Genomic DNA, 12,285 nt, shown 5'->3' with positions numbered 1-12,285 from the left:
AGAGTAATTCCATTGAATTTCTTATTTTTTAGGAAGCCATGGAAGGTTAGTTAGGAGGGAAAGGGAAAACTCCATTCCCCAAAAGCATTTGAAAGTCACAGACATGGATGAACTAAGTCCTTTCTATGGTAGAAAATTTTGAATTATGTCTGATTCCTACAAAGCTAACAGATGAGGATCATGGCTATGGAAAACTTGTAACCTGCCTTGGAAATCAAAAGGATATTTCCCCAATACCCTCAGCAAAAGCCCAGTAACACAGACCATAATGTTTTCAGACAGTTCATCAGAAAGCTGCATTAATTCTACACAGAGGTATCAGTAGAGTTTCAAGGCATTTAAAAAATTTTGAAGTTACGTGAAGTCAAGAAACAAAATGTTTATAGGTGCCGCTGGCACACCTTTGAGCCCCCTCTACTGCGATGGCGACTGGTCCCTGCAACAGTGCTGGAGCGTAACACTTGTTATGTGCTTAAATGGTATGGATGCACATTCCAGTGCTTATAATCCTAACATCACTCTGTGAGTCTGTGCTGTATAATTTAAACAAACCCAACTCCCACAAGCATTTCAAGATTTTTACCTTCCAAAGAAGGAAAGCATGGTGTGCAAGCATTTTTAATAACAATTAAAAAAATAAAATCTCAGGTCATACCCATAATCGTGGCCAGCATAGACAGATACCATGGAAAAAGCACCCCTTTCCTACCTTTTCCCTGATATGGTGACACTCCTAAAGGTAATTTCAGAGAAAGGGAGATGGGCGATGGGTAGTCAGAGTAACAGTTTTAATACCCAGAGATTCAGGTGTGCAAAGCAGAAATTGTTACAAAAGTAGAAAATTATTATGATTTTTGCAAATCTGTGTTTGAGAAATGATAATCATACCTGCTCAAATGCTTAGTGAATGAGTGAATATAGAACTTAATGCAAATAATGAGCTGGCTCATTTTTTGAGAATTAGTGACAAGTCTATAGAATATTAAAAGTATTGACTGAGATATATCTCTAAATCCAAGACTATTACTATATATATTTAAATAATAGAATATACCCAAAGTCATTAGGAAAAAAATGAATAAGCTAATTTTTAAATGAGATATTTATATAATACTTTGTTCAGTGCTGTCTTGTTTATATGCTCTAGAGCAACACTACCCAGTAGAACTTTCTGTGATAATGTAAATATTCTACATCTGTGCTGTCCAGTAGGGGCACCGCTAGCAATAGGTGGGTAAGAACACTTGCAATGTAGCAAGTGCCACAAAGAAACTCTACTTTTAACTTTATTTGACTGAAATCAATGTAAATTCAAATAACCCCATGTGGCCTGCTCAGGGTCCTCTTAAAGTCCCACAGGCAGAGGAATCTGCTCTTTGCATTGTGCTCCTTTAGAATTTCTTGCATTTCTTTATTTCAGAACATAACCGTTGAACACAAATTATACAAGTGTTGACTTCCCCTCGTATACTGTAATCTACATAAAGATAGTACAATGTTTTCTTCAGCTTTGTTATCTCAGCATCCAGCAGAGGGCCTGATACATGGTCAGTTCTTGTTACATTTCTGGGAGGTTAAGTGAACAGAGAGAAGCAGCAGATGATAAACAAGGAAGTTCTAAGTGAAAATTTAACATGTGTGAAAAACTATCCTTTCATCTGCTATTTATTTTCTTATTCACACTCATAAAAGCCACTTCTGCCTTACCAAAATCCTAGCTAAGTAGCATAGGTAGCATTTCTGCTAAAGTAATTTCAAGGGTGTCTGATCAAATAAGCTATCCAGCACCCTTGCGACTTACAGCCCCAGGTCATCTGCCTGCACACCCTCAGGCAAAACAGCTCAGGATGAAGCATCAGAACCAAAAGCTGGTCTGTGTTGCAAAGCTGAAACAACACAGAATGCAGCACACTTACCGTCACCAACATCAAAGTCCTTGAAAGCCAGTTCTGAGCCTGAATCATCCAGGAGGATTTCGCCGTTCAGGGTGAAGATCATGGTATGTTCCGCCATGTCAACCATACACCCCACAACATCGCCTGCTTGCCAAGAGCGCCCGTAGTGCTCATTGCCCTGGTGCCACCGCTGGGCCTGGGGACAGAAGAGTCACTTGTCATGGAGAAGACAGGAGAACGGCACCCACCCACCACCACGGCACTCCTGTACAGCCCTTCTATTAACTCAGAGGGAGGAAGAAGTCCAGTAGGTGTCCAGTCTACAGAAGAGCCCCAAGCGACCTGCAGTGCCTTGGAATTCTGCATCACTAATATCAACATTGTCCCTGAATCTTGAGGAAAAACCCAAATGCTATTATTTGATTTTGAGAAACAATTAGTTAAAAAAAAATCTAGCCCTGCATATATTCTATTAAAAGAAAAACTATATGGCTTTAGAAATTTATTTTTCTAACTACAATGAATGCTTCCCAAGGATATGGGTTGTGTACTCTACTTCCCAAAATACAGAGAATTATGAGCAGAGAATCAAGCAGGGAATTTGTCATTGAAAATGACATCTTATGTTAATCTGTTTCAAAATAAAATTCCATGCCTTGGAACCAATGGCACTGATAGTTAAACAAAATAGAAAATCTAGAAGCATTTCAGTATATACTAAAGACAGAAAAGCTTCAAATCAAACTTTAAAATACCTATGGTATTTATTGAAACAAGCCAAAAATTATTTGCCAACATTGTTTTTAAATACCTAGATGAAATCTCGTATCATAATTACATTTGAGGCATAGTTTCAAGTATATGATATGTAAAATGATAAACATGGCTTTTGAATCTATAAGTGTATTCACTGATTTATAGGTACAAAATTAGCTACATTAATTATTTTGTCAGATAAATCTGTAAAGTTTTCCCTTCTTCATTGTGAACTGATAAATAACAGGATTTATAGTCACCCATGCCAAACAATGATATAATCCTTCTGAAGTGTAACACATTGTACTTTTGAAAAATTTATGCAACTAAATCAGGTATCAAAGTTGTTCAATGTTTCTATCTGAAATAAAAACAGGATTTAAGAAATGTGATATTTCAGAACAAAGATGGTCAGTTGTCCTAGAAGATACATCGATTTCTAGCCTAGAAATGCTTTTCCATACATGCATGAGTATCTAACTGTCAAATCACTTTAAGATTACTTATTTATTCTAATTTTCCTTTTTTAATTAGAAATAACATTCCCCCTCATATGAGAAGGAATACAAAATCAGTGAAGAAATAAGATAATAGAACAAAATATGTACGATTTTATCAACTAGAAGTGACTATTATTATTCTATTGTGGTTATGTTCATATATACATATATCTTTTATTTTTAATTTTAAAATGTTTTACACAAAGTAATCTATAGACATTTATGTAACATATAATAATAAAATAAGAACCTGACCAGCTTCTACCCAGCTTAAGACAAATTATTAATAATGTTGGAAATGAAATCTTTTTGTGATCATAAACATTGTCAGCTATGTGGCTGTTAAATGTGTATACCTATTATTTATTATTGCTTGAGGATATATTCCTTGCATAGATTTTTAATTGGTATATGCCTCTTTATCATTTTTGATAGACAAGGATGATTCTTTTTGATAATGATGGAGAAACAATATTTTACTTCTTAAAATTTCACTGTGGGGGAAAATCTTTTGAGACTACAAGAATTTCCCTAGGAATTATTTTTTCTAAGTTTGTGCTCTGGAAAGTATTCACATCCCTGTACTACCAAAAACAATAGAATGCGAGGTCCAGCCATGGCAGTGTGGGAGCCTATAGCATGGAGATGCCTGGCGCACAGCAGCCTACAAAATCAGGAGCCTATAAATGTCAGTGTTTATCTAGTGAATAGCAGGGTCCCCTCACCTTGAAGCCATCAAAAGCGAAGGCACGTTCATTGGAGCCAAGCTCCTGATCAGGTTGACAACCTGGCCTGCTCCAGCCGACTCTCATGTCTCCAGCAGTGACAGCTTCGAATTCAAAATACCACCTTCCCGCCTTCACAGCATAGGTTTTCTCAGCACGGAAGATTCGGAACCTTTCTCCTGTGCCACTACACACGTCAGCTCTGGCAGCTGTGAATTTAAAGAAATTTCGGGGATGATTTGATGACAAATTGAAAAATAAGGGAGGATGTCACATACCTTAAGTAAACCTCCAGTGACGACTTGGATAACACCATCTATTCTTGTCTTAGTTCACATTTTACAAAGTGTTCTCCTACAACTGATCAGCCAGTGTTAGCCACACAGAAAGCACAAGTTTCCACCGGAGAGGCTGGTTGCCACCCCTTGTACCACCACACAGGCAGGCAATGCTTCTTCCCTTGGCCCCCTTGGCGGGAACTGTCTTTCTTTAGGAAAAAAAAACTTGCTAGCTGCTTGCTGGTAGTAGAAGAAGAGATGGGTTTGAGGACATGAATAGAAAGAAGACAATAAAAGAAATTTAAGCTGTTCTGCATGAGAAATGAATAGACGTTTATGGGTGACAGAGAAGAGGGAAGAAACACCCAGGAATTAAGGTCGACAGAGAGAAAGCAAAGAAAGAGAAAGCTATAAATAGCAGAAAATGGCAACCATTGACCAATCCCAGACAGGATGGCTATGGGAAAACTCTTCTACAATCCCACATGTTCACTGTAAAATGCTGCACATACAAATGTGTGTTAAGAGATTTGGTGGGGCAAAGGGAAGATAAATGGCCTTTGTTCTTTCCACTCTGCTGCCCATAGCCAGCACAGAGCTAACAGGTGCTGGTTAAATATTTTTTCTCATTTGTTATCCTTTTAAGAGTTGAGAAAGACCTCAGAAATACTGAAAATTTAATATCAGCTTAACCACTGATTTGACATAACCAAATATGAACTATAAAGATGATCTAGATAATATTAAAACATCACCAAAAAACACACAACTAGATCATCTAAAATAAGTTAAGCTTAGGTTGGAGGAAACAAAAATGGACTAATTTGTTTCTGGTGATTGTTGGGCATACAGTTGAACCTGCTGAAAAATCTTTCAAAAGCTCAGTTAAGTTTGTGACTAAGCAACACTTTCTCACGTTTTCCCCACATATATGTGTGCACACACCTAACAACCTAGTTGGCTCCAAACAACTACCATACCCCCAGGGGTGACAGCCTCAAACCCAAAATGCCACCTTACATGTGTGCTCACACATTCACACTCACATACATGCCCACTTATACAGTGCAAAACATTCAAACATCTTATTGACAAATAAGTGCATCAATGCAGTTTAAAAATAAGGTATTTATAAGACTGTATGGAACATACAGCATGTACAAAATAATTTGAAGAGAAAAAAAAATTTGTCTTTAATACATTCAAGTTGGAGGTGGAAAGATGCCTGAATGGGACAGAAACTCTCTACTGTGAGGACAAAATATTCTCACGTCCATTAGTTAGTAAGTGAAGGATTTTTGAAAGATAGTGAGGTAGGACCAGGACATGGGACAAGCACCATGATTAACTTGTGCTGCCTATTATGAAAAATGCAAAGATATAAACAGTATAGTAAGAACAGGAGGGACTCTATCTTAAGGCTAAGATTATATATTAAAAACCAGGGAGTTAGGAGGTAAGATTCCTAAAATATTTTATGGTAATCAGCCAATAACCAACCCTATGTTAAGGCAAGGCAAGCCTAAATGGTATGTTCCCAGTGCTTGAGGGTAACCACTATTTTGGAGAAGAACAGGATCAGTAAATTCCTTATGTTAAGTTATCTTACAGAATATCTAGAGGACTGACTGTGGAGAGTGACATATGTCTCTCACTGGAGATAGGCATCATGGGACGACATGTCAAGCCTACACCCCCTCAATGGCTCTTTGTCCTATTCTTGAAAGTCTTAAAAGACAGAATCCAAACCTCTAAGCATGCTACGTTGCTATATTATTCTATTTCTACACTTAAGCAGAAGTCTTCACTCTCTCTGTCCTACTTCAGACAAGTAGGGAGGACTACCAAGATCTCTGATTCAGGTTTGCAAGTTCCTATCACCTGAGTGACTCAGACAGAACTGTTGCTGTACCATCAGGCTCTTAATAGCCTGCTTGAAAATCTTCTTTCTTTGTTTGCCTTTCTCAGAACATAATCTCACTCCACCAAGTGCTCTGTGGCTCCTCTAAATCCTCCAGTGGTAGGCGCTTAGTTCCCACACCATGCAGATTCAAGTGGACACTGGATGCCAGGTGAGCCTGGCTTCAGGAGTCGGCAAGGGATGTGCACTATGCTGAGCAGGAATTCAGTGAGCTTCCCTTTCCTCTTCTGCTCTTCATTGCTCTCTGCAGCCAGCATGTCTGCTGCCACTCGCTGCTACTCTTGCTTTAATAAATTCCTTTCTTACCTGCACTTGTCCAACATGTTTGAGAAATTTTTTTTCATCAGAGTCAGGATGAAATTTCACCTAGTGCAATAGGGAGAGACCTCCCCAGACACAGCTGCCTGACAACAACAGGATAGCCAGCTGCTTTTTGAGGGAGAAAGAATATTTTCGAATTTCATGATACTTAATGGTAGTTTCTGCTACTACAAGTACAGTCCTAAATACTACAATACTAAAAAAATAGAAAAGATAAAAATTTCAGATTTTCTTAAGAAATGGCACACTGACCAACTGCTTCCTTAAATCATGGCTGTAATTTTCCCTAAATGAGTCTAAGAGATAGAGAATACAAGCTATGACCTATACAAACATTTGGAGATTACTTTTCAGGAAAGAAAAAAGCTCTCCTGTAGTTATCCTTATTTTTAATTATGTCAACATTTGCAAATAAAATCATATAGTATGTTCCAGTATGTACTGGTAGATTCAACTTGTAACTTTCTAAGTATGGAACATTCCTTTTTTCCAGAAAATTAAACTACTAAAAACCTCACAGGTTCATCTTCTCTTTTTATGTTTCTAGGACATCAGATTCCACTAATACGCACAGTATGCTCAAGGAATACAAACAAATTTTAATATTTGCTTAAATCAAACATGTTAGAAGGCAAATTTGATATGAAACAGAACAATTTCCTTAAAAGCTTACTACAAATTTCTATTGGTATTAAGATTTACCACTAATTCTCTCCACTAATACAAGATAATAAAAAAAAATGTAGGACAATTTGGAAAATGTGGTGCTTATTAATAAGAGGTAACAAATTACCTCTAAGAAACACTAAGAATTTCTTAGTCCTGGTGTTCTTTTTTCTTGACTATAAGCTGTTGCAACAATCTTACTCTCATTAATAAGACTCAGTCTTAACTTGAAAAAGCATGCTATTCAGATACTAGTATGCAAGGGACTTGTACCCTCCATGGTCTTGTTCCAAATGTCTGTGTGATTCATAGTTCATGCACTTTATTTCTTACATTAGTTTAGGGTAACTTGCCACCATGGTTTAAAGATGTAAGAGTTCAGAATTTTGCTTATTGGTAAATACTAATACTAAATGAATATCTATATCCACAGAGGTTAGAAGAAAAAAAAAAAAAAGACCCAGGCAACCTGTAACAGCCTTTTTGTATACCCTTTTTTGTATAGCATCAAGCAGCTGAATACAAAGTAAGTGCTCTCTAAGTGCCTGCTGAACTGAATCTAGGAACAAAGATTCCCCCAAGCCCTGGATCTCCCAGGCCAATAGCTAATGGGCACATCACTGTCAAAGGTTCTCCCCTAAACATGAAATTCTTATGCTTTGCTTGGTTTTAAACACTGTACATTCATATATGTTTGGTAGGCAATTCTAATTCATGAAAGTATGCATATGAATGATTTTCACATTGTTAAAATGCACATAATAATAATTGAGATTTAAAAAATGAACAGCAGATATATTCCTAATGCACTTAATCAAAGTTGTTGGCCCTAAAAAAAAGAACTAATTCAAAAATTATACCTTTAACAAACCACCTCAAGGTTAAGGTCATGGTCTGATAAAATACTTTGTTCCCAGTACCCTGCAGGTCAAATAGGGCCTAAAATACCTGTACACATTGCACTCCTACCCATATGCTTAAAAGGCACTTATCACTAGATGGCAGTCAAGATCTAATTATGTATTGAAATTGTAAGTTATAAGCTATGAAGAAAGGCTATTTTCTATAAAATTTTACACGTATCTAGAACCCTTTCAGTGTATTTATATAATCTTTTAAAAAATGATTGGTATTCACTAGTCATCCTTTTAACTTCCTAGTATTATTTCTAATTAAGCAATTCAAACCTTGATACAAGCTTGAAATGAAGAAGTAAATTACTTTTTCAAATGTTTAAAAAGAGCATTTAAAAGATACACCAAAGACGGTACAATTAAAATACTACATTCTTATTCAATCTAGAATATGTAAGCATTCTGCTAAGAAAATTAATTATAGTCCTGATTAATTATAAAGGGTTAGGTGGAATTTTATCAAAATTTGTATGCCCTTAATTTTTTCTCATGTCAGCAAGGACAGTATACCCAATGAAAAATTAACATTTTTAATCTTATCTTAGTGATCACCAGACTTATTTTGTTTTTTTCCATAAAATCTCTCCTATGTATGTTTTAATTCCCATTTTCTCCATCCTTGTTCTGAAGATGACAATTTTTCCAAAACCTCCCAATCGGTCTCTCTACCTCCAAGCCCTCTCCCCATCCAATCCGTGCCTTTCACTGTTGCCATAGTTATGTGGCCACTGTACACTGTGATCACACATCAAGCTTTTGCTTTAAAACTTCCTAGGGCTGGAAATCTTCACAACTTTATCCACATTTCGTGGCTGGGTTTTCAAGATATTCCATATTTTTCCCTATCCTTCCCCTTCATCCATTATTGCTCTCTCCCCATGTGTACCCTCTGATTTAGCCTAAAACTAGACCATTGATCTTCCCTTAACACTTTCTATACTTAATTACATCAGGTATGCTTTCATTCTGGCAGGAATGCCCCTTCTCACACTAATTTATACTTGTTCACATTTTGGTCCCATCAACATCTAACTGAGATGTCATTTTTTGCCCTTATTGATATTTCCAATTAGAAAGTGAATCTTATGTAAGTTTCCAGAAAGTTCAACCAAATGCTATGGTGAGGTAGGCATGCTACTGGATTCTAGGACATGATGGTGGACAAGAAACAGGGTCTCAGGCTCCTCTGGAGAATACATTCGCTGGTCTCACTGTTCATGCTCACATAACTTTAGTAAGATTGAATGTTGTTATCTTTGCATTCTTAAAGTTTAGAAACCATGTCATCCTCTGATCACCAATTTTTCCTCCTACTTTTTTCTCTTCCTCATAAAAACACATTCACTCTTTGAACTCATTAACTTATTCGAGGGCTTCCTTCCTTATCTACACACCTTCTTTCAACATCTATACTTGCTCTGCTGATTGTGCTGGAAAAAACATGCATACAACAGACTGACACCACAGCTAGCTCAGGCTCCAATCTCAACTGGACCATTAATGTTTCTCTGCTTCTTTTTACCTTTCTGCAGCCTGCTCTCTGTTCCATCCCACAAAACATATTTCTAATCTTTCTTGCTGAGTGACATGTAGGAAAGACAGAGTAAGGACCACCAAAAATCTTCTTCTCAATAAAAGCAATGAAAATACTGAAAAAAAAAGTCAAAATCAAATTTTTCAGAGCTCTGGAAATTAACTGAAAGATGGCAACACCCTGGGGAGTGTTTATTGAGTAAAAATGGCCAATGTTTCTAAAGACAGCAAGCTTAGTGCCGTTTTAACTTGCATTAGTGCTACCCCTTTCTCTCTAGATACATGGTACATTGAAAATCAAGTCCCTCAATAATAGTGAAAATTAGCAACCTAGAAACCTATCGAAGGGGCAGTACAGAGGTTAGAATTCCTCCAAAGCCCAATTGGCAAATAACTCATTATGCTACCTTTTTGGTAGTTCCCCAGAAGATTCCATTTGCAAGGCTTATCTTTATTTGACCTGACTTAGAGCTTGCCCAATGCAAACGATCTTTTCCCCAGAGTTGTTTGTTGAAATAGTCAGAAGCAATTTTTTAAAACTGTAGCTGCTTCAGGTAGCAATGAGAGTTGAGGCAAACAACAAGCTGACCAAGACCTTTAAGTAGAAAAGCTGGGGAAGAAGATAGATGCCCACAGCATTCTGAGAAATGTTCCATGTAATCTGGGAAATCTAGAAAGCCATGCTCACACACAGGGCTGTGTGTGTGTTCTGGAAAGAACCAAGAAGCCCCTAAATTCTCATCTCTGGAAAGCCTTAAGACCCTGGACAAGCAGTAAGTGAAGCCTAACGTGAGGTCTGCCTGGTTGTATGTTGAAAGCATGTCCTAACATGCACACAAAGCCCTTCCCTGAACAAATTCTGGAAGACTTTAAAGACTCAGTCATTTAAGGCAGTCTCTGTGTAGTCACTAGCTGACCACTAAGCAAATGAAACAGAGATTTCAGTAACGACACATGACAAAGGAAACAAATTCTATAAAACTAGCTAAGAAAAGTCATTAAATAAACAATAATGATTACAACAAGCATAATAACAAACTGTGAGTGGAGAATCCTGAGTTGCCATATTACATAAAATGCCCAGTTTTCAACAAAAATAGTGGGACAGACAAAGAGATGAGAACTTATGTCTCATACATAGGGGAAAAAAATGAGTCAATAAAAATTGTCTCTAAGGAAGCCCAGATACTAGATTCATTAGACAAATATTTAAAATTAGCTATTTTAAATATAAATATGTTCAGAGAACTAAAAGAAACCATGTCTAAAGAACTAAAGGGAAGTGGGAGAATGATGTCTCATCAAATAGGCAATATCAATAAGGAGACTTAATTTTTAAAAAGAACCAAATGGAAATTCTGGAGATGAAAAGTACAATAATTAAAATTAAAAATCACTAAAGGGGCTCAAAAGCAGGTTTGAGCTGGCAGAAAAAAGAACAAATGAATTTAAAGATAGAGTCATTGAGATGATCCAGTATAAAAAAACAGAAGTAAAGGAATGAAGAAAAGTAAACAGCCTGAGGGATCTGTGGAATACACATTAAAGAATGTCAACATACACACAAATTGAAAGTCTCAGAAAAAGAGAGAAAAGGGCAGAAAGAACATTTAAAGAAATAATGACCACTTTCCAAATTTGATGAAAACATTGATTTACAGATCAAGATTCAACAAAATCCTAAGAAGATAAACTCAAAGAAATCCACACTAGACACATCACAAACAAACTATTGAAAGACAAAGAATCTTGAAAGAACTGAGAGAGAAGTAACCCATCACATATGAGGATCCTCAGTAAGAGTAACGGACAATGCATGGAAGTCAGAAGGCAGTGGGATGACATGTAAGTAGTGCTGAAGGAAAAAGGCCAACCTAGAATTCTACATTTAGCAAATTTTTATTGCTCTTTTCATGGCTTCTAACACAGTTCAGTATTTCCCACTAACCCCCTTAGCAAATAAGCTCATTTGATATTTCTCCAGAAAATAGTAACTGCACAGCGAGAATTCCATCACCTTCCTCCTGAGTTTCCATGAATACTGGTGTCTACATTCTCTAAACTCTTTCCCACTAACATAGGGATGCAAGTGTTTTCCCTCTTCTGGAAAGTCAATCCTTTCACCCATGCTCTGAATCCATTCCTTGAAGACCATACTTTATCAAGATCAAGGTCCTCTCCCTTACTTTCAACTTTTTCCCCTTCTGGTTCTTCCCCATAGCAGAGAAAAAGTCCAAATTTATCCCATTAAAAAAATGAAATATTTAACTCCCTCTTTCTCTCCAGCAATAGTCTCAGCTTTTATTTATAAACATAACTGAGTCCTGGTAGGGGTCTAATTGTCTCACATCCATCATAAACACAGCACATTTAAAATCAAATTCCTCAAGGTCTTGATGGGAAGATGGCAGTGTGAATAGTTCAGAGGAAATCTCCTCCCCAAAACATATATGTTTATGAAAATACAATAAATACAACTATTCGTAAAAGAGACACCAGTGGATGCAGTTCAACAGCCAGGATACATCTACATCTGTGAGAACTCAACATCACACGAAGGGGGTAAGATAAAAGCCATGGCCAGGCGGGACCCGAACTCTCCCCCACCCCAAAACCCGGCGGTAAGAAAGGAGTCAGAAGGGGGAGGGAGGGAAAGCCCAGGACTGCTAAACAACCAGCTCTAGAAATCTGCACCTGGAATGCAGACACAAGGTGCACGGGGTGCTGGATATTAGAGAAACAGAAAAGCAAAACCTGTGAGCAGGTCCCCGCAACC

General features: G+C 37.2%; 1 protein-coding gene across 1 annotated transcript in view; it reads right to left on the bottom strand.

Annotated features, from left to right (window-relative positions):
- RYR2 (ryanodine receptor 2) overlaps positions 1-12,285 on the bottom strand; it is a 961,351-nt gene that overhangs the window by 282,183 nt on the left and 666,883 nt on the right. The window contains exons 28-29 of the mRNA XM_057505755.1: positions 3,877-4,085; positions 1,917-2,091 (exon numbers count right to left, since the gene is read on the bottom strand). Coding sequence (XP_057361738.1) covers positions 1,917-2,091; positions 3,877-4,085 — 384 coding nt within the window. The remainder of the gene's footprint in view (positions 1-1,916; positions 2,092-3,876; positions 4,086-12,285) is intronic.

This window comes from Manis pentadactyla, chromosome 8 (assembly GCF_030020395.1).
Source record: "Manis pentadactyla isolate mManPen7 chromosome 8, mManPen7.hap1, whole genome shotgun sequence".
NCBI classification, from domain to species: domain Eukaryota; kingdom Metazoa; phylum Chordata; class Mammalia; order Pholidota; family Manidae; genus Manis; species Manis pentadactyla.
Note: the sequence above shows the minus strand (reverse complement) of the source record. Positions and strands in the feature narration are given on the sequence as shown.